Source organism: Cricetulus griseus, chromosome 3 (assembly GCF_003668045.3).
Source record: "Cricetulus griseus strain 17A/GY chromosome 3, alternate assembly CriGri-PICRH-1.0, whole genome shotgun sequence".
In the NCBI taxonomy this organism is placed as follows: Eukaryota; Metazoa; Chordata; class Mammalia; order Rodentia; family Cricetidae; genus Cricetulus; species Cricetulus griseus.
In genome coordinates, this window is record NC_048596.1 from 102168968 (window position 1) to 102192069 (window position 23102).

A 23102-nucleotide genomic window follows, 5' to 3' on the forward strand; every position below is an offset into this window, starting at 1 on the left:
TACTTACCCGCAGGGTTTGAGAGCTCGAGATTGGGAGGGAGGTGGGAGGTGGGAGGTATAGGTTCTTCTGGACCTTGCTGTGTGACCTTGGGCTAGTACTGCCCCTCTCTGAGCCTTAACTATCTTCATCAACTGAGTATAGAGGTGGTCCAGCTCCTGCCTCCCTCCCCCCTCAGTACTGAGAGTACACACACCTAGCACCACGAAGCCTGGCAGTCTTTTTGCGGAGAAACCCCAGTCCCAGTCTGGGCTGGGCAGTGGTGCTGTGGCATAAGGAAAGGAGAGACGGGACCCAATGGGAGTACATATCGAGGATCCAGAGGCTGTCTGGTCGTTTTAGTGTCCCGGAATTTGGGACCCTTGACAACCCTTGCAGATTGGAGAACCGAAGCTTAAGCTCTTGCCCTCCCTCCTAGAAAGTCTGGGTTGGGAGTGGGGTCTGCTGGGTCAGCAGAGGTTAGTGAGGGCCAGTTTTGTAGGCAGGGGTGAGTGTGGCCAATCCAAGAGGTGGGACAATGCTCTTTCGTCTTCCATTCCTCTTCAGTAATAGGGCACTTGCCTGTCCCCAACAAAACCCTTGCTCCTTTCTTTCCAGGACCCAGACAAGGCCTCCTAGAGGGAAGGTACTGTCTGGGGCTGCCTTGGTCACACAGTAAGTTAAAAATCTGACAATCTGCAGCTCAGAGACCCAAGGGGCAAAAGGTGCCCCCTGGAAGCCCTGGCACCCATGGGAGTCAAGGTATTGGGTGTGAATGCCAGGGACTGAGAGAAGATAAGTTTCCCCATCCCTAGTTCAGGGCAGGAATCTGTAGATCCTCCCTCCTCTTTTGAGGAGATCCGGGAACAGCTGACCTAGGGGCTAGCCAGGACCAGCATTTTATTCTGCTTTTCTGCTTGGCTTGTGTGGATCATTTCTGGAATGGCTAACGTCTCTTTCTAGTCTAGTCGTCTCTGTGGGGTGTCTCACAGCTGTTCAAGGGTTGTGGACATTAGAGACCAGGCCCAGGCAGAGGAGGGGCAGGGGCTGTACTCAAGGTTAAGCCTGTCTCTGGAAGCTACTTTTCTGGTCACATCCTTGATTTTATCTCATCTCGTGTTGTTGTCACATGTCTCTCCTCAATAGCTAGGCACACCTTCATGGCCACTGTACTTAGGTACACTCCTATCCTGGGCACTGTGTACAGAACACGATTGGTCCACTTCCTACAGCATCAGCCCCTAGCCAGGTGAGTGAGAGGGAGTGCTGGAGCCAGACTGCAGAGGATGAAGGAGCCAAGAAGGCCTGGGAGCCAGAGCTCAGAGACTAGCTCTGTGGAGGGACAAGGAAGGGCCTGCAAGTCGGGCATTGCAGGATGAGTCAGAACTAGCCAGGAGAGAAGAGGCAAGCCCTTTCCTATAGAGAGGACACCAGGAAAAATACAAAACAAAACAAAATGCAAACCCTTCTCAAATTCCCATCTGTGTCCTGTATCAGTGTCATGTCACACAGACAGCCCCAGAGACAGACTTTCCAGTGTGGGCTTTGTTGGAGGGGGGGGGCTAGTGGCCTTGAGGTTCTGAGTAGCCAGGGAAGAGGAAGTTTTCAGAAATGAGGTTAATCTGATGGCATTGCTGAGAGAGTTGGGGCCAGAGAGAGGCTGAGGAGGTGATGAAGGCTGATCACTGGAGGTCTCAGTGTCTTCTTCACAGCTCACCCTCCTCCCCCATGGTGATAGAGAAGAGCCAGGTACCTTCCCGAGCAGAAGCGGGGAACTGTCAACACTCAGCTAACATGCCCAGACAGATGAAGGCTCAGGACCTTCTGGGAGGGGTGTTGCTTCTTCCAGGTGCCCTGGAGCATACATACAGAATGTACCTGGACACCCAGGTTGGAAGGCCGGCAGGGTGAGGGCACAAGCTCAGGGCTTGGACAAGGGCATGAGCTCTGGCTGGGAAAGGCCAAGAAGTAAGTGGCCAATCATCTTCCATTTGGGTCTCAGAGGCTGAGAGGTGAAGGAGACGCTTTCTCCATAACCAAGGCCAAGTCTGGCTAAATGAAAAACCTGGACTGCTGTCCTCTGGGATTTGTGCCTTTAGTGGAGGATGGATCAGATGAGGGAATGGGGTTTAGAAAACTACTGTCCTAGTCCAGGCATGAGATAAAGAGGGGCTGATGTTGGGGGAGAGTGGAAACAGTTGAATTGAGGGGATTCATAGATGCAGTTGGCAGGGAGTGCTCCCTTCCTTCCCCTCATAGTATGTGTGTGTCCCTCCATGACACAGGGCCACAGGGCCAATAAGAGACTCATGGTTTCCAAGCCACCATCTTTTTTTTTTTTTTTTTTTTTTTTTTTTTTTTTTTTTTTTTTTTAAAACAAAAAACACTGGCCTAACCCTAGGAGTGGCAGATGCAGAACAGCTCCCATTTTGCATTGAGAAAGCTGAGGTGCTAGAAAGAGCTTGCCCCAGGCGGGCCTGTAGATCTTAGCTGAAGCCTTGGACCTACCACTGGATGCTCTGGTAAGGGAGGAGGGCTGCTGCACTTGGTGTGGAACTGGCTAGACTCAGAGCCTGTGTGGCCAAGCTGTCCCTGCTGGGTAACCCAGCCTCCTCCTCCAAGAGAGGTGGCCTACAGCTTCTGGGAGGGGAAGAAGGACAGCTGATTCTGCTGTGCCCTGGAAATGTGTCTCCCCCTACTCCCTACTCCTGCCTCCTTTTCTGGCTTGGGATTGGAGTCAGGTAAAGTCAAAACCTCTGAGGCTCTTTTGCATGAATGCATCCAAGATATCACGGAGTGGGTTTACTGGTAACCATGGTGACAGCTGACCCAACTGCTTGCGTAGGCGTTGGAGCAGGTAGCAGGGCTTGTGCTTTGTGGAGAGGCCAAAGACTGAAGAAGGCTGGCTTTGGCGATTGGAACTTCGGGTGGTACTGATGGACTGGGCTTCCAGTTGCCAAGTGCAGCCCACCTGATGTAGTGTCAGGTAAACCAGCAGGGAATTTGGGGTGTTTGATCATTTGGTTTCTGTGGTTTAATCTAATGCCACTTATTCCCATTTTTAAAATAAGAAAAGCAGCTCATATATATATACATATATATATATATACATATATATATATATATATATATATATATATATATATATATAAGCATATATATATATGCATATATATATATGCCTTACTCAGGGTCACACAGTACAGGTCTCCATTTCCTCTTTGATTTTTTTAAATCATCTTCTAGAACCTTCTCTGGCTCCAGAATTCCATTTGTGCCTGCCCTATGCCTTTACCCTCTATACAAGATGCCAAAATCTCATTGATTAAGGTTTTTTCTTAGCAGCATGCATGCTGGACTCTCTTGGCAGCCTGGGTTAAAAAGCATGACCCATTCACTAGTCTACACGGCATGGGGTGACAGCCACTGCCTTGTCCTATGTCCTGCCTAAGAAAGAGGGCCCAGGGTGACATGGTAGTGGTGGGAGTGCCATTCTGTTTCTTGTTAATTCTATTTGTTGTGCTGGGGATCCAACACATGGCATTCTGTATACTAGGCTCTATTACTGAGCCACACCCCCAATCTAGAGGCTAGTCTTTAAAGGCCTAAGGATCCTGTTTTGCACTGCCAGTTGCTCTCTATAAACACATCTGCTTCCACTACTAGGCTTGCATCTCCTTAAGGACCCGAGTCTTTGCTTCCAAGGCAGTGGGAATTGATACCCTTCGAGAATTTCCTCATGCCCAGCACCATGCAAGGGCGTCTCGTTCATTTTCATAGCCCATTCAAACCAGTGGGAGGTTCAAGGGGCAGAGTAATCTTGTTGGCAACCAGAATGTATGTCAGACAAGCCTCTCTCAGTAAAAATGGAGTCTCACCTAGCATCCTTCCACTGCCTAATTGAGGAGACCTGTGCTGGGCCCTGGGCATTTGACTTTTTTTTTTTCTAAGATGAAATTTATTTAAAGAGAACAATGAAAACCCACTCTGGTGGTTTACACCTATAATTACAACACTAAAGAGACTGAGGGAGGACACAGTGGGACTCAGGTTCCCCTGTTCTACAGAGTAAAACCCCATCTGAAAACAAAACAAAAATAAACAAGCAACCCCCCGCCCCCCCAAAAAAAGCCAGGCATGGTAATTCATGCCTATGATAGGAGTACTTGTGAAGGAGAAGCAGGAACATCAGTAGTTCACGACCAGCCATGGCTATTTAGTGAGTTTTAGGTTAGCCTGAGTCACACAAGACACTGTCTCAAAACAACAAAAATACCAAGCAACTAAAACTTACATTTCAAGCAATAGCAAAATATAAAAAGCAGAAGCAAGTGGCACAATGGAAAAGCCACCTAAGCAATACAGCTTAGCTTAATTTTAGTGTGCTTGCCTAGGGTGTATGAGACCCTAGGTTCAACCCCAGCACTATCAAATGAAGTGTCACAGGCTTGTGCTAAGGCCCTGCTGACTCTAAGGCAGCCAGGCTAACATTTGGGGGACACTGATCTGGGCTGTGCATACCCTCCAATCACTGAACTCTGAAGATTCTAATTTGGTGTGGGAGATGCCAGCCACCGAGAATTAAGCTTGGTTCCTGTCCCAGGGAGCTCACACCCTGAGACAAACTTAAACACCCTCCCCCCCAAAGAGACCTGCAGTAACGACAGGGTGCAGAGGTAGGACACTGTAGAGTGCATCTTCATAGAGTCTGGTGTGTAGTTGGTTCCAGAAAAACTCAGGCTCTGAATCATGTTTTCTGGCCCAGTGTCCAGGAAATGTTCAGTTGTCTTCACCCAGCTGCAGTGTGCAGCTTCAGTAGTTTCTATGGAGTCAGTAAATGAAGCATCTACTACTTGTTGGATTTTGCCTAGAGTAGGATTATGCAGAGAAGGAGCCCTGCCTTCTCTCAGGTGCCAGCTAGATAAGAAGTGACCCAGTTGTAGCTATGAAAACCAGCCTGAGACTCTGGAGTCAGAATGGGTTAGTGTGCAGGTTTCCCGAGAATAGCCCAGGTACAGGGCTTTTATGCAGTAAGAACCTCACCCACCCAACACAGGCCTACTGTGTGCTAGGTCAGGTGCCAGTTGCTGGGGAGGCTGATATACAACGCTTGACTTTCGGAACCATGCTTAGTGTGGTGGGGAGGCTGTCACCAGCCAAGTGCTGTAGTGGAGCCATGCAGGATGGGTGTTTATCTAGGACGTCTGAAGCAGTAGGAAGGCCAGGTGAGGCTTTTTTGGAGTACCAGCCAAGTGTCTTAGTTACTTCTCTATTGCTCTGATAAAACACCATGGCCAAGGCAATTTATAAAATAATTTAATTTGGACTTACGGTTTCAGAGGGTTCAGGTTCATGACTGTCGAGTAAAGGCATGGAGGCAGGAACAGCTGAGAGCTCACATCTTGTTTAGGAGGCAGAAAAAGTTAACTTTTGAAACCTCAAAGCCCACCCCCTTGTACACTACCTCCTACTACTTCCTAGTTCTTTCTGTGGGGACTAAGTATTCCAACAGGAGCCTGTGGGGGCCATTCTCATTCAAACCACACCAAGCAAGGAGAGGAGGTGGTGAGTGCATGTGACAGTGGGAGCCCAGTGGACAAAGAGCAGGGGCTGAGGCTGGAGAAGCAGGCAGGGCCCTGGGGGTGAAGGACTGTGGAGCCAGGCTGGGTAGGAGGGTTGGGGAGGGCATTGGGATGACCCTAGCATGAAGTGGTGGCAGCTGTGAGAGGGGACCAGGCTAACCCTAGTGTTTTCCAGTTGCTGTGGTATACAAAAGCAGCCTAAGGGAGAAAGGATTGCTTGTGGTCCCCGCTGAAAAGCATAACACATCAAGGTGGGGCGGTCAAGGTCGCTGCACACACAGGATGATGAGAGCAATGAGGACCTGCGCTCAGGTCGCTTTCTCCTCCTGACACGTTTGAGGATCTCAACCCAGAGAATGGTGGATGGGTCTTCCACCTCAGACCAATCAAGATAACCTCCCACAGGTGATCAGAGGCAGAAATCCCTCACTGGTGTGCCCGGAAGCGTGTCTCACAGGTGATTCTAGGTCCTCTCAAATTGATAATAACATCCACCACAAGGATGATATGATGGGATGATGGGACCGGGAGTGGGCTCACCTCGGACAGGTTTTTTAGACTTTAAGGAAAAGAAGTTTGCCAGGTGACTAGTAGTGACAGGGGATTAGAGACTGAATCGGGCAAACAGCACAACACTCACCAAGAGGAGAAGTTTGCAAACTTGTAGGTGATCTGAGAAAAGGGCCTCGCACCGATTATCCAAGACTACTTACTGCTACCTCTTAAGAGCCAGCACTCACCTATTTCAGGAGTGTCTCCAGTTACCAGAGAGGCGAGGAGAAGTCGCCCAGCAGCCAGAGCTGGGACTCCCAGGTGCTGGCCATTCTGATCTACTTCTTTGTGATAAAGATATTCGCGTGTGTTCCATTTTACAGAAAACCGAGGTCCTCCTCCAGCTTCAGCACCCAAGGATCTGGACCCGGGTGTGTGTCAGAGCGCTTCCCTGCTCCCTGCGCCCAGCAGCCTCGGGCCGTCATGGACAAGATCCTGGAGGCGGTGGTGACTTCATCGTACCCTGCAAGCGTGAAGCAAGGGCTGGTGCGGCGAGTGCTGGAGGCTGCCCGGCAGCCCCTGGAACGCGAGCAGTGCCTGGCGCTGCTGGCCCTGGGCGCGCGCCTCTACGTGGGTGGCACGGACGAGCTGCCGCGCCGCGTGGGCTGCCAGCTTCTGCACGTGGCGGGTCGCCACCACCCCGACGTCTTCGCCGAGTTCTTCAGCGCTCGCCGCGTGCTGCGCCTGCTGCAGGGCGGTGCGGGGCCCCCGGGGCGCGCGCGCTGGCTGCGTGCAGCTGGGGCTGCAGCTGCTACCCGACGGGCCCGCGGCTGACGAGGTGTTCGCGCTGCTGCGGCGCGAGGTGCTGCGTACCGTGTGCGAGCGTCCGGGGCCCGCTACCTGCGCGCAGGTCGCCCGGCTGCTGGCGCGCCACCCGCGCTGCGTACCCGACGGCGCGCACCGCCTGCTCTTCTGCCAGCAGCTGGTGCGCTGCCTCGGCCGCTTCCGCTGCCCAGCCGAGGGCGAGGAGGGTGCTGTGGAGTTCCTGGAGCAGGCCCAGCAGGTTAGCGGGCTCCTGGCGCAGCTGTGGCGCGCGCAGCCCGCCGCCATCCTCCCCTGCCTCAAGGAACTGTTCGCTGTCATCTCCTGCACAGGTGCGTGTGCAGCCCGGGCTGGGGTGGGAACTAGGACTGGCCCTGGTGCGGGTTGCACACACGGTGGACTGCGATGCTCACTTTTAGTGAGCAAACCTACCTTGGACATTTGCTGTGGGTGTCATCCCGTGGTGGAGCTGGAAATGTAGGGAGCATACCACGTGGGGCAGAGGATGAAATCAGTTTGGGAGGGCAGAATGGTGGGTGCTGGGCTTTGAGTCAGGAAGGTTCGGTCTGGAGTCATTAGCATCTGGCAGCAAGCAGGGGAGCTTGTAGGCGATACCTATACTCAGAATCTATCCTTTAAAAATAGATTTTTATTTCATGTGTATGAGTGGTCTGCCTGTGTGTATGTTTGTGCACCGTGTGTGTGCTCCTGGTGCCCTCTGAGGTCAGAATAGGTCACCAATCCCTGGAACTGGAGTTAAGGATGGTTGTGAGCCACCATGTGGATGCTGGGACCCAAACTCCGTCTTCTTCGAGAACAGCAAGAGTTCTTAAACACTGAGCTGTTTCTCCAGCCCCTGAACTCTGGAATCTTGACATCCAGTTGCCAGCTAGCAGTGGACCTTAGATTCCAGTTTGGATGACAGAGCTGTGATTTCCCTGGTAGTAGGGTTGTGCAGGTGGAAGGAGGGAAGAGCCGAGACTAAGGCTAGCCTGTGTACGGGGGTTTGTCTCCTATTCAGTTGCACAAGAGTTTGGCATTAAATGTGCCTTCTCCCATCTCCACCTTTGTGTCAGTGCACCTTCCTCCCAAGACTAGCTCCAGTATTAACTCTTCTGAAGGGCTTCTCTTTACATGCACATTTGGGGCTTAGTGTTTCCTCTCGGTGTCAGCATATGCCAGTGCAAGGTCTTTGAATGAATGTGTAACAATGGATTCAGAGACTTTGATGCTGTAGGGGGAGGGGAGGTGGCCCCATGTGTTATTTGCAGATGCCCAGCCTAAGTAGAGGTAGCATGAGGGCATGGAGAGCTCAGTCTAGCCCTGTTCCAGAGGAGGAGCCACCATCCAGCGCCTTGGCCAGTGTGGTCCAGCACCTTCCACTGGAGCTCATGGATGGTGTGGTTCGGAACCTCAGCAATGATGACAGTGTGACAGACTCCCAGATGCTGACCGCCATTAGCAGGTGGGTGCCATGAGCAGGGGGTGGGCTTTTCCCTCACTTTTCTCTGAAGCTCTTGACTCTGGATGGGGACTCAGGGTATCCGTGGTCAGAGTCCAGACTCTCATACCTGTTTACTCATCCGGGAGTTCTACAGTCTTCCTCTGCTTGGCCTTGAGTTGGATGTAAAGGACACAATCCTGTCCCAGTGATACCACCAGACTAGGTACAAGTGTGTGACTCTGAACCCTCAGCCTCGGTTTCTCTCTCTGTGAAAAGTAGAAGTGCTTGGTAGTATGAGGAGTAAAAATAGGGGCTGAGGGGATGGCTCAGTGGCTAAAAGAGTGCTTGCCCCTGAGGACTCTGAGTTCAAATACCCACTACCTGGCATGGCCATGCATACAAGTGACTTTAGTGTTGAGGAAGCAGAGATGGGTAAATCCTTGGGGTTGGATGGCCATTTAGCTTCAGGCTGGGGAAGGATCATTAAAATTAGTAATAATAGGGTAGAACACCTTCTGGGCATTAGATTCCATTCTGTAGGTGTGAGAAAGCACACACACATGAACACACAGACTTGCTGTGCATTAGACTCCATTCTGTAGGTGTGAGAGAGCGCGCGCGCACACACACACACACACACACACACACACACACACACACACACACACACGAAGACACACAGACACATGCTGTGAAAGTAGTTTTTGGTGTGCTTTATGAGTCTGGAAAAGACCATAAACAGAGTTTGGGTGTTTTTCAATCACGGAATGTGTGTACATTCTCCCCTCATTTGAATGCTGTCACCCTGTGAACTAGCTTAACCTGCCTGCCTTGTGACCCCTTACTAGGCCGCCTGCATTCCTCTCTTCAGGCCTTTGCCTGTGCAGATCCCATCTACCTGGCATGTCCCCATCTACCTGGCATGCCTCCCTCTGCTGTTCTTCCTGTACCCATACACAGAGCCATCTTCATGGGGCTTTCCTGGATTCCTTGTCTTTAGTGGGTAAGGGTGTAGGCAGGACGGGGAGGGTAAGGGTGTAAGAAGGAGGGGAGGGTAAGGGTTGTACGAAGGAGGGGGAGGGTAAGGGTATAGGCAGGAGGTGAAGGGTAAAGGTATAGGCAGGAGGGAGAGGGTAAAGGTGTAAGCAGAGAGGGGATGGGGTAAGGGTGTAGGCAGGAGGAGCATGTCTCCCAAGAGCCAGCCCTGCCCTAGGCCTCTCAACTGTGTGGCTTTGTTTCAGTTTCCTCAGCTCTAAAGTGGTCATCATTGGGACCATCAAAGAATGTGTTGAGGATTAGGCAAAAGTGAGCCACCATGTGAGGTGTAAGACAGCTTCATGGGAACTTTCCTAGTACCATTATTCTTTCTCACTGTGGCACAGTCAGTTCAGTGTTTGAGTAATGAGAGTGGTGCTGTCTTTCTGTGCATTTACTACATACCAGCCCTATGCTCAGTCCAGCACACAGGCTGCCGATACTGCAGGGTTAGCTACTGCTCTCTTAATGTGATCGTTCTCAGGAGGGGTTTTGTCTCCATTTGCAGATGAAGTCCAGGCTCAGAGAGGGGAAGTGGCTTGCCCTGGTCTCCAGCAGGGGCTTGATGGAGTCAGAGTTCTCAGTCCCTTCCCCCTGTGGTTGGGTACATTGGGTGAAAGAGTCTGGCTTCCCTCTGGAGGACTGTGAGCCCTGTCTGCTGGGTGTGTCTCTGGGCCCATTTGCCTTTTCCAGGAGTGTCCTGTTTGTCCTGAAGATCCAAGTGCCCTGTGCAGGTGTGAGTCAGGACTTTATGGTCAGTCCCTGGGCTGCCCTTACTCTGGCTTTTGGGCCTCCCTTGTCCCTGTGTCACTGTCACTCCCCTCACCAGGATGATCGACTGGGTGTCCTGGCCCCTGGGGAAGAACATTGACAAGTGGATCATTGCCCTTCTGAAGGGCCTGGCTGCCGTTAAGAAGTTCAGCATCTTGATCGAGGTTTCGCTCGCCAAAATTGAGAAGGTTGGTGGCCCCTGTCCGAATCTGGGCTTGCGGCCTTTTCCACTGGTCTCTTCTTCTGGGAGCAGCGCAGGAGTGGGATACAGGGTACTGGGGTCCCACCCAACCAAGCTCACTGTGTGACGGGGCTAATACACTGCTCCTCTCTGGGCCTCAGATTCCAGCTCCATTACTCTGACCACTCATTCCAGGGCATGTGTGTGCCCAACCATCACTCACCTAACCCTGGCTGCCTGTCTCAACGCATATTGCTCCATCCAGCTCCACCAGCACCTTTGTGTTCTTGCTTCTGTTGTCAACCTGCTGCTTTTACTCTCTCGTGTTTCCACTTCCCTTTCAGGGACCACTGTGGCTACACTGGCTTTGGGTAGCTCAGGTCTGGGGACCCCTGACATGAAACTCTTTTTCAGGTCTTCTCTAAGCTGCTGTACCCCATTGTTCGGGGAGCTGCCCTGTCTGTCCTCAAGTACATGCTCCTGACTTTCCAGCACTCCCACGAAGCCTTCCACCTGGTAAGGGCCCTACTGCTCTCTGACCTGCCCGAGACCTAATATGGTTTTTCTGCTGGGAGTCAGGGAGTTGGGGCTTTTGGAGCAAAGCTCTGCATCTTAGCACAGGAGGCTCAAGGCTCTGTTGTAGAGATGGGAAATGGAAGCCAGAGGATGTGTGACTCCCAGGAGCACACTGTAGAATGACAGAGCCTGGCTTGGTGACAGCTGTAGTTCTTCAGGGTCAGGTGTCAGGAGTGGTGCTCCAAATGGCTACACTTATCTAGCTCCCAGATAGGCCTTCCTTCTTGAGATGGATGGCATTGGGGAGCGGGTAAGCGAGTCACTGGCCCCAGACAGTAGGTGGCAGGGAAGGTCCCAGCCAATTTGGTCTGATTCCCAAACCCGTGTCCCTCCTTCACTTTGTTGCCCACCAGCAACCATTGTCCGGGCCTCTACCTCAGGCTCCTCTTCTTGTCCTACAGGCTCTCTTCAGGGAAGGGATCCTTCTCTGATACCCTCGAGTTAGAGCCTTAGTTTTCATGGCTTCTGGACAGGGTAGTAACTTTGCACTTTCCAGTTTATTGAAATGAGAAAAGATCAGAGCCAGGGATGGGGACCAAGTGACACTGTGGTGACCTAAATCTAGAATGGGGTAAACTCCCAGGATGGTAGGAGAGGAATGAGGTGACGTGTGTCTAGAGCCTGCCATATATAAACTCTGGCTTCCTACCCCAGGCCCTGTGTTCCTGTGGCCCATCTACCCATTATGGCATTGGGATATAATACTCTAAGGGGTTTGAAAATTGAAACTCCCTAACATTGGGGAACTGAATGGGCTTTGGACTGAGAGGGACCTGATTCAGACACTACCTTCTGTACCCACTTATGAAGTCCTGACAGGTTACACAGCCTATCTAGGCCAGGGGGTGTAGCTTAGTGGCAGTGCTCCTGCCTGGCACCCACAAGGCCCCAGGTAGGGTCTGCAGCACCACCAGCTCCTCCCCCAGTCATATAACACAAACTAGGTGTTTATGCTGCTCAGCTCACTCAGATGGCTGGTGCAGCCTGAGCATCTGCTGCTGGGCAGAGAAGCCTGTGGCTGCACAGGCCTGTGGTCCCTAGGGCAAGTTGGTTGGGTGAGGCTGAACAGCTGGCCTCCTTAGCTAACCCTCCTTTTCTCTTGTAGCTCCTCCCTCACATTCCTCCCATGGTGGCCTCTCTGGTCAAGGAGGACTCGAACTCTGGGACCAGCTGCCTAGAGCAGCTGGCAGAGCTGGTGCACTGCATGGTGTTTCGGTTCCCTGGCTTCCCAGACCTGTATGAGCCTGTCATGGAAGCCATTAAGGTGAGTGGACAGCCTCTCTGACAAATGGGCCAGTTTGGGCCTTCTTTGAGGTTATACCATGGCTTGGTAGCAGCCTCTATCACTTGAACCCCTGATGCTTCCTGTCACCTCTCTGGGGCCATTGTGTGTCAAGAACATGGAGGTCTCCACTGTTCCCACTGGCGTCATCTTTTCTTATGTGTTCTGGGCCATTGCGTGTGCTAGTGCCTCTGCAAACCTTCCTCTACCTGATTCATAGCTCCTGCTTTATTTGAAAATTTTTTTTTTTTTGTTAGCATACAAGATCACAGCACCTACTTACCATTAATGTGGTTTCCAGGGTCTCAAAGATTGCATTCGTGAGCCTTCCCTGGGCTGTCAGTGTCTGCCTCACTTCCTTCCCTGGGTTTCAGCAGGGCCTCTTGGTGGCTCCCGCAGCACCAGCATTGATGGTCACATGTCACTTGTGTTTCCCGAGCGCTCCAGAACAGGAGTGACACCTGTTAGGACTATGTTGGAGTCCTGCTCTCAGCCAAGCTGACGTTGGGATTCAGGGAACCAGGCACAAAGCAAACCAAGATGTCTCCCTGTAGGAGCTTTTGAAGCCCATTGGGGTGACAGATCTGCTTACAGGAAGTCTAATCTAAGGACCACTGATACAGGGAGAGGGTGCAAGTGGGGGCAAAAGCCTCTGTCAGGGCTTCTGATGTGATGCTCACAGTACAGCAGATTGGATGCCCATGACACACTTGTCTAAAAAAAAAAACATCTGGACATGTGTGTTGAGACATAGAGACAGCTTTTAAAAAGGATTTACTTTTATTTTTGTGTGTGTATGTGTGTCTGTGTGCCTATGTGTGTGTGTGTACGTACATATATGAAGAGTCCAGAAGAGGGCATTGGATTCCCTGGAGCTGGGACGACAGGTATTTGTGAGCCACCTGCTGCTGTGCCTGTGGGAACTGAATTCAGCTCTTGCAGGAGCAGCCAGTGCTTTTAACTGCCCAGTCATCCCTCCAGCTCATAGCAGACATCTCTTAAAGTACAGAGCCGATCCTGCAGGGGGGTGAGGGGGAGTCCCCAGGGGAAGAGAAAACTGAGTTCCCAAATGGTGAGGGGGCCCGAGGGTGATGCCTCGGGGCAGGGAAGAAGCATCAGTAACATGGCCAACTTCCACCACAGAGAAGCTTGAACTGGTGTTGACAAGCTGTGATTAATCCCCACTATGGAGCAGGGGTACCATGAAGCCACTTGAAAACTTAACAAAAACTAATAAAAAGAGTGGTCTAGAAAAGATATACATGGGGTCCAAAGCAGAAATTGGGAAAATCTTTCTGGCTTGGTGTATACCCTAGACTAGGAAAAATAAAAAGAAATTTGTAACTACCAGGTTTAGGGATTGAAATTCAGACCACTTGGTGGTGTCGGGGTATTGCTCACTGCAGTCTTTGGTTTTAAAAGTATTTATAAACTCATAATACCCAAAAGTTGTCCGGTAGACACAAAATAAGCCAGAAATATAAAGCGGTATCGTAGATGAGTTAATCTAGAAATTACTGTTGTAAAAATCCTTCCCCAGAGCCAAAAGCTATGTCTCCCCTCTCTCTAAAGGCCCCAGTGACAGGATTCAGCCAAGGTTCACACCTGGGAGCCAATGAGTTTATATAGGTTTCTTTGCAGAGCATAGGAGAGGGGGCTACTTAAAGGGTGTGGGTGATCCACCTGGAAAGCCTTTACCCAGCAGGGATGAGGGCTTCCCTGTGGCCCTTTCACTAGTCTTTCCTAACCTATATACTCTAACCTCTCCTCAAGGCCGTGTATGTACAACAGGTGGTGGGTGGTGGGGAACTTCTTGGAAAGCCTGGTAGAGTGGAAGTTAGGCATTTGACCTTGACCATTAGGGTCTGGAACAAGGAGGGCACTTCAGATAATTCATGGGAAGGACACACAGGGGGAAAGTGGGTCAAATTTGGTAATATGTCAGGGGTGTGCAGGGGACATCAGAAAGGCCTTGAATCCAGACAGAGTCACTCTTCTTTGTTAAGTGGATATGAGTTAGGCTGGCCTTGAACTTGTAATCTTCCTTTAGCAACTACACAAGTGGCTGGGATGACAGGCAGCTTTTTCTTTTCTGTTTAAAAAAACGTCATCTGTGAGAGGTGACTGGTGTACCTGATAAATGATCCTGGGAAAGAATCAAGCAAGAGTGTTGGACACAGTGTGGTCAAGGTCTGCTGCCATAGGGATGGTGTGTGCCAGGGTGGGGGCTCAGGCACTAAGATTTTGCAATACTCTGTTGCCTTTGACTTAGTGCTCAGGACCTGGAAGGATATGCTGACTCATTTTATGTCAACTTGACATAAATGAGGTGGTTTTAATAGGTATGGCCCCCATAGACCATGTGTTTGAATGCTTGGCCCATAGGGATTGGCACTATTAGGAAGTATGACCTTGTTGGAGTAGGTGTGGCCTTGTTGGAGGAAGTGTGTCACTGTGAAGGCAGGCTTTGAGGTCTCATATATGCTCAAGCCACGCCCAGTATAGCAGTCTGTCCTGCTGCTGCCTTCGGATCAAGGTAAAGAACTCTCAACTCTCTTCTCCAGCATCTTGTCTGACTGCATGCCACCGTATTTCCCACCATGATAATGGACTAAACCTCTGAAACTGTAAGCCAGCCCCAATTAAACGTTTTCCTTTAGAAGAGTTGCCATGGAGCCGGGCGTTGGTGGTGCACACCTTTAATCCCAGCACTCGGGAGGCAGAGGCAGGCGGATCTCTGTGAGTTCGAGGCCAGCCTGGTCTCCAGTGTGAGTGCCAGGATAGGCTCCAGAGCTACACAGAGAAACCCTGTTTTGAAAAACAAAATACAAACAAACAAACAAAAAAAGAGTTGCATGGGGTCTCTTTACAGCAATAAAACCCTAAGACAACATGCTAGAGTCATCAGAGAGAAAGGAGCCTCAATTGGGAAAATGTTTTCAGAAGATCCAGCTGTAGACAAGCCTGTAGGGCATTTTCTTAGTGATTGTGGGAGGGCCCAGCCCATTGTGGGTGGGGCCATCCCTGGACTGAGCAGACCAGTAAGCAGCATCCCTCCATGGCCTCTGCATTAGCTTCTGCTTCCAGGTTCCTGCCCTGCTTGAGTTCCTATGCTGGCTTCCTTCAATGGTGGACTATGATGTGGAAGTGTAAGCAAAATAACCCTTTCCTCCCCAGGTTGCCTTTGGTCATGGTGTTTCATCACAATAGTAACCTAACTAGGACAGACAGATGACTACAGTTAGAGGAACAGTTGTTAATGCCTTGACATCCTCAGATATTTGTTTGTCTCTGTCATTAGAACTGGTGCCAGACAGCCTCTTGGTGCAACTATTGAGTGTGACAAAAGACACTGGGAGAAGGCATGCTGAGCCTTGGGTCTGTGACAAAGGACCACCTCAGAGCCCTCAGACCCTCCATCACTGGTGCAGGACCAGTGCTGGGGGGGGAGGGGGAGGGTGTGACTGATTTGCCTGAAAGCTGACTCTGTAATCTCAAACTGGGAAGCAGAGTGGGGCCATCATTGTGACAGCATAAGTGCCAGACTGATGGAAGGAAGGGTGTCTTCTCTCGGCAGATGAGGAAACAGGCATAGGGAGGTCACCAGACTGAATCAGACAGGAGAGTTAGATCTGGAACCAAGATCTTGACACCACTAGATGTAGTGTTTGCCATTTACTGTTTGTGACTACACAGTTCTTAGTTCTGCTAACCCTGGATTTTTTTTTAACCTCTGAGATGGGGATTGCTCCTTCATGTTTATCACCTGAAAGATCACATAGAAGGCCCACATGACAGAATATGAGACCCTAGAATGAGTTGTCAGCAGGGGCTGTACAAACATCTTTTCTAGACTCTTCTGAGTGTGTTCTTGGGAGGGAGTGGTGGAGTGGGTTTGAGTCCAGGAGGACTTCCTGGAGGAAGTCAGCTCTAAAGCTACCACTGGTGTCTACTGTTCCTCCTCAGGACCTCCACATTCCCAATGAAGACCGAATCAAGCAGTTGCTGGGGCAGGATGCCTGGACCTCACAGAAGAGTGAACTGGCTGGCTTCTATCCCCGGCTCATGGCCAAATCAGACACGGGCAAGATTGGCTTAATCAACTTGGGCAATACATGCTATGTGAACAGTGTCCTTCAGGCCTTATTCATGGCTTCCGAGTAGGTGCTGTTCTGCATTGCTTCCTCTGCCCTCCCTCCCTCTCTCCCTCCCTCCTTCCCCCCTCACTCCCTTCCTTCCTCCCTCCCACATGATACAGATTCTTACTCTGTAGCCTAGGCAAGCTTTGAACCTGCCTCAGCCTCCCAAGTGCTGGTATTGCAGTGTGGCTGCCACACCTCTTTTTCTGCCATTAAGTGCAGTGTCCATCACCCAATCACCAGTGGCTCTTGGTACACCTTGTGGCTTGCTTGAGAATCCCTCAGGGCTCCATCTTTGGCTCTGCGAGGAAGTGTTCTTCTGGCAGTTCTGATGTGCCTCTGGCCATAAGTGGTTTTCTCTAAGCTGCAGCAGTGGGTGCTGGTGTCTAAGATGTGCTGGGCTGCCGCTGTCCTCACTGCCTGCTGAGGGGCGAACTTTGTGTTGTGATTTCTGGGATGTACAGACATTACTTCTCTAAAATACAACAAAAGGATTTGCCAGAAAAGTCCCTTGCTTGACCTGTGTGTGGCCATGTGATACAAGATCTTACAGTTCTTCTTTTTTTTTTTTTTAGTTCAAGACAGGGTTTCTCTGTAGCTTTGGAGGCTGTCCTGGAACTCACTCTGTAGACCAGGCTGGTCTCGAACTCAGAGATCCGCCTGCCTCTCTGCCTCCCTAGTGCTGGGATTAAAGGTGTGCAAAACCACCGCCCGGCTGAGCTTACAGTTCTTTATGCAGCTCATCTGCACTTCACCTTGTCTGAGACCTGCATGGAGTGCCAGGTGCTGCTGTCTGTGCAGTGGCCCTGGATGGAGCCATGTGACCCCACAGGATCACACACATCCCCGAGGGCTAGTCTCCCTGTAGTGTCCTCTTGTGTCAGGGAAGTTCTCTTTTGGAACTTGCCTGGTTTGAGGGCAGGGACTGACTTAGCTCGGTGTGGCTCTGGGCCAGGGCCCTGAGTGGGGGCTGCAGGAATGGGTTGGAGGGCCGAGGTTGGGAGTGAATGACAGTCCTCGAAAGTTACCATGCAGAATGTGCCAGTGCCTGGGGTGATGTTAGCAGAGACCCTGGCACACCAGTGTTCCCACCTTTGAACATTGGCATGTTTGAGTCCTGGAGTCATGGGGTGTTACAGCTGGAAGAGATGGCAAGGGTCACCTTGTTGTCCTGTTTGCTCTCATACCAAGGCCATACAGAATCCATGACCCCAGCCACACCAGGCCAAGTTGTTCACCATCTTCTCCCTGGCCTTTGGCCTCATCTGGAGCAAATGCCATAGGCTCTGGGTGGCCTGGTATAGGGGAATAGCGGCTCCCTGGGGCCTTGGCTTACCCGGTGCTCCTGTTTCATTTGAAGCTTTCGACATTGTGTGCTCCGCCTGACTGAGAACAACTCACAGCCCCTGATGACCAAGCTGCAGTGGCTCTTTGCCTTCCTGGAGCACAGTCAGGTGCGTGATGGGTACAGTGGGGCAGGGAGGGGAGGTCATGCTATGTCTCAGGACCTGCCTACACCTGGCAAGAAGCTATGGATTGAGCTGCTGAGCCCCAGCCCGGGTCGGCTTCAGTTCATAGCAAACTTCCAGGCCCATTCAGTGTCCTAATGGCAGGGTGTGCACCTGAGCCTCTTCCTGGGCTGTGCCACCCCAGCCCTCTTCAGAGTTCAGTCCCGTGCACTAATGAACCCTCATCTGCTGATTGTGAATAAGTCAGTTACCTGGGTCTCTGACCTGAGGGAACAAAACAAGCACTGTCTCTGTCCTTCACAACCCAAAGCCCATGGCCAGGGATGTGGGAGGGGAAACAGAACAGGCTGGGTGGGGTCTGACAGCACATGGGAGGGGACAACTGGTGATATGGAAATGGAGACAAGGCTTTTTGGGAAGGTGTCATGGAAGAGGCCTCTGTATCCTGGGGGACTCACTTTGTCAAGGGTAGGGGATGTTTTAAGTAGAGAGAAATAATGAGCAAGGGCCTGGAGAGACTTATTGTGGTCTGTGAGGGCAGAATGGATTCCTAGAGAGTTATCACCAAGACGAAGACATCCCACTCTTGGGTTGTGTGGACTTGTGGGATGGAATGTGGGTCAGAGCCAGCTTGGAAGGGGAAGGTTGTAGGTTAGGAGGCTGATATATTTGGAACATAGTCTTAGATCCTCAGGCATAGTTTGCTGCCTGCTGCTGGGTGTGTGGCTTGATCTCCTGACCTCACCTTTCACCTGCCTTGTCCCAGAGGCCAGCCATCTCTCCTGAGAACTTCCTCTCTGCATCCTGGACTCCCTGGTTCAGCCCTGGGACCCAGCAGGACTGCTCAGAGTATCTGAAGTATCTACTGGATCGGTAAGAAAGGCTGGTGGTTAGGGAGGTGGGGGACCCGAGAACATTCTGGGATGACAGCTTGTCCCTCTGAGCTGGGTTGGATCTTCCTTGCTCTTCTGGAAGGCAGAGGAAGGTGTATACCATAGGTGTCCAAAGATGTTGAAGTTCATGTGAAGCCTGGGAGGGGTCTGTCAGTGTGTGCATGTGTCACTGCACTGCCTGAGGGTGCTAACCCTCATCACATAGCTCTAGGTCCATATTTATGTAGGTGTGTGCTAGGTGAGTGTTAACATACAAGTATGTTATCAAGCCACTTTGTACAGGGGTGGGAATTGTCTTGCCAGGCTCTTACATGTGTCTGAAGTATGGAGGGTGGTGTGCTGGAGGTGGGCCTGTCTGTCAGTGTGTGCACCCGCGCTCCCTGCTTGCTCTAGGCTTCATGAAGAGGAAAAAACTGGGACGAGGATCTGTCAGAAGCTCAAGCAGTCCAGCTTGCCCTCCCCACCGGAAGAACTCCCTAGTTCCAATGCAACATCTGTGGAGAAAATGTTTGGAGGCAAGATCGTGACTCGGATATGCTGTCTTCACTGCCTCAATGTTTCCTCTAGGGAGGAGGCCTTTACAGACCTCTCTCTGGCCTTCCCTCCTCCTGAGCGATGTCGTCACCGCCGCCTGGGCTCTGTGATGCTCCCAACAGAGGATGTGCGAGCACAGGAGCTAGCCCTGGCTCCCAGAGCGCCAGGGGCACAGAGGCAGAGGAAGCACTGTGTCACGGGGGATGCTCCCTGCACTGGGCTAGATATAGAAGGTCTGGGCACCATAGGTTCCGGTGGACAGAGTGGGCAGGAGGAGAAGGTGGAGAGGGAGCAGGCCGGGAAGGAGAAGGCAGCAACAGAGGAGGAGCAGGAGGAGGAGGAAGGAGCAAGAGAAGAGAAAGAGGAGGGGGAAGAGAAGGAGAAAGAGAAGGAAGACGAAAAGGAAGCTGAGAACGGCAAGGAGAAGGAGGGGGACAGCTTGGGACCAGGGACCCACAGGGATGCTGCCATCCCGCCCAGGGAGCAGGTATGTGGCCCTGAGGGTTCCCGCTCTGTACTAGACCTGGTCAACTACTTCCTGTCCCCTGAGAGGCTGACAGCTGAAAACCGCTACTACTGTGAGTCATGCGCCTCTCTGCAGGATGCAGAGAAGGTGGTGGAGCTGAGCCAGGGTCCACGTTACCTCATCCTTACACTACTGCGCTTCTCCTTCGACCTGCGCACCATGCGGCGCCGCAAGATCCTGGATGATGTCACCATCCCCCTCTTGCTGCGCCTGCCACTGGCTGGGGGTCAGGGTCAGGCCTATGACCTCTGTAGTGTGGTGGTGCACTCTGGCGTATCCTCAGAAAGTGGTCATTATTACTGCTACGCCCGTGAGGGTGCTGCCCGGCCGACCCCTGTCCTGGGATCCACGGACAGGCCTGAGCCTGAGAACCAATGGTACCTGTTCAATGACACCCGGGTGTCCTTCTCATCCTTCGAGTCTGTCAGCAATGTCACCTCCTTTTTCCCTAAGGACACTGCCTATGTGCTCTTCTACCGCCAGCGGCCCAGGGAGGGGTCCGAGGTTGAGCCTGGCTCTCCCAGAGTCCGAGCAGAGCCCACCCTCCACAAGGACCTGATGGAGGCCATTTCCAAAGACAATGTCCTCTACCTGCAGGTGAGTCCCCTGCTGAGGGTCAGTAGACCCTCTGGCCCCTGATGCCACTCCTAGGTGAGGACTTGGCCCAGCACAGCCACCCACATAGGTCAGTTATCCGTTCTTTTGAGTCACCCTCAGTTTTAAATGCATCCACTCACTCAGCACTTGGTGGGATTATGTTGGTGGCTGGAAAGGCACACCCTTTAACCTCAGAGGAATGGACAATGAGTAATAGCACAGATTGATGCTGAAAGGTGGAATCAATGGGTAGGGGCTGCTTCTGGGATTCTCAAAGGGGTCACTTCTTCAGTGATTTTCATGTCCCAGTATCCTTTTTTGTCATTGCCTCAGGCTCCTTTGTCAGAGTTAAGAGCAATATCAAAATAGCCATGAGGTGGCAAATAACCCAGAGTTGTTTGCTGTGAGGAGAGTGAGGGAATGGGACACCAGTCTGCTTCTACATTTGTCAGGCCCTGCAGTGGAGATATGGCTTGGTGAAGTCTGACAGAGGCCGATCTTATTTTAGCAGAGAAGAACTTGCTCATGGGCAGAAGATGGACCTCATACCCCAAGAGAGACAATGAGGGGACAGCTGAGGCCAGGAAGCCTGGGGAGGCTTTCTTGAGGTCCCAGGCACTTGTCAGCTAGTCATCTAATATGAATAGGTTCTTTCAATGAACTTGAGTGATCACTGGGAGCAAAATGTTGTTTGAGACTTAGACCTGAAGCCTTCCATCCTGCCCCTCAGTGGGAGCCTCTGTGTGTGTGTGTGTGTGTGTGTGTGTGTGTGTGTGTGTGGTGTGTGTGTGTGTGTGTGTGTGTGTGTGTGTGATGTGGGCAGGATTGTGCTAAGCCCACTTCCTGTCTTCATCAATTTCCAGGAGCAGGAGAAGGAGGCCCGGAGCAGGGCAGCTTATATCTCCACACTCCCTGCCCCTCCACACTGGGGCAGGGGCTTCGATGAAGACAAAGATGAAGATGAAGGCTCTCCAGGGGGCTGCAACCCTGCAGGTGGCAATGGTGACTTCCACAGACTGGTCTTCTAAAGGGAACTTGCTCCTGAGGGGTGTCACAGCCAACCTCAGAATGGGCCAGGTGGGGCTCAGGGCCCAGGCAGAGTGCTCTGCCATCTGGGGGTCTTAGGGAGCTGTGGAGGCAAGCCCAAGGTGAAGTAAGTCCTTTTGAGGGCAAGGAGGATGAAGAGGGACCATCTAGGATGTCAGTCTATAGCTTGAAGGGCAGAGAAGCTGGGACCCAGAGCTCCTTAGGCAGCCATCTTATAGGATGTTACGGTCAAGTGTCCTGACTAACTGGGAGCTACTTAGATAAGCCCACTCTGGGCTTTGCCTCCCTGCAGGCTCAATCCTGGAAAGCCCAGACAGCTCAGGAGCCGGGGTGGTATCAGTTTGGTGTCCTGCATCCATTAGCACTTCCTTTTATTCTAGTTCCTTCACCCAGCTCTTCCTCGATAGGAGAAAAAGCACAGCTGAAGTCAAGCCCTTGCACCAAGAAGGGGACTGTGTTCCCTCTGCCTGACCTCTTGTTTCTTCAGGGGGTTCCTAAAACAAGGTATGTGGGTGCCTTCACCCGCTGTGTTTCTGAGGCATGTAGTGGAAGGCAGCATAGCACAGCTCAGAGGTAAGAATCTTAAATCTTACCTTCCCCTCCCCTACCCCAAGCAAGCCACACTGGGAGAGCCCCTTCCTTCCTTCCCTAGCCTGCCTCAGTGCCTGAGATGCTGCCATTGCATCCCTGTCTAGCTAAGGTCCAGAGTTCTTATGTTACTGAAGACACTAGTCTGTCAGAAAGCCATTGACATTTGAGGAAGCTAGCTGGCTTGGCTCCTCTGCTAGAGTGTGAGGGCTGGGTGGGTATGACCTGTGTAATGCACACAACCTCATTGTGCCCTGAGACTACTATAGCCCCTTCTCAGTGGAGAGAAGAAACCCGTGTTCTTAAATAGGAATAAAACTCGCTCCCCTGAAGCCTGTGCAGGATGCTCTTCTTCCAGCTTGAGCTGTGGTGTCTACTGTCCTCTGGGATGGTCACTTGTGTCTAAGCAGTCTTGATAGTAACTTGGGCTCCTGGTAGGTAAGATGAGGATGCACCCCTGTCCTGGAGGTGCTTGGTGCTAGGCCTTGGAGGGTTCAGAGCTGGCAGCCTCCTGGGGCATAGAGAGGTGTGGCTGGGGATGCTTCATGAAATACCTTGGAGCAGATTTGTTTGCCAAGTGAACACAGAAACCCAACAATTCTGAGCTGCCTTGAAACATCCACCATCACTGCCTTTCTGTTTCCCTCCTCTGAAAAGGGGGTCATAGCCTGTTCCTGGATAGACAAGGTGTGGGCTGGGACAACATGGGAAACAGTTCTCCAACATTCCAGAGTCAACATCTAGCTCTTTTTAAAAAAGATTTATTATTTTTTTTTATTGTATGAATGTGTCTTCGAGTGTCTATGTACCATGTATGTGAGGAGGCCAGTAGAGGGCACCAGATCCCCTGGAACTGGAGGTGCTGTTGTGAGCCACCAAAAGTAGGTGTTGGGAACCAAATTGCTGAGCCATCTCTCCAGTCCTAATATCCAGCTCTTTTCCTCAGGTTATAGTCTCAATCTTGAAGCCGAAGAGGGACATGGGTGGCTGTGAGAATACAGGGGGAGTCTGGACTGGCCTGCACCCCCAAATCCCTTCCTTCCATGCTTACTCATCCTCTTAAGAGCAAAGCAGTTGGGGGGTGATAATGGTGCTATGACAAGGGGTTTCGGGGCTGTGGTAGAAGTTTTGGTCCAAATGCCAGACT

General features: G+C 51.6%; 1 protein-coding gene across 1 annotated transcript; it reads left to right on the plus strand.

The window, feature by feature from the left end:
• Window positions 1-57: 57 nt before the first annotated feature.
• On the plus strand, window positions 58-22287 carry Usp35 (ubiquitin specific peptidase 35). Its single transcript, XM_035442389.1, is given in 12 exon segments — window positions 58-1226; window positions 6435-6831; window positions 6833-7205; window positions 8206-8338; window positions 10182-10311; window positions 10719-10820; window positions 11986-12144; window positions 16129-16322; window positions 17662-17755; window positions 18537-18643; window positions 19057-20320; window positions 21184-22287. Coding segments are annotated over 12 exon segments (3207 nt in total). The 5' UTR covers window positions 58-1137; the 3' UTR covers window positions 21349-22287.
• Window positions 22288-23102: the final 815 nt, after the last annotated feature.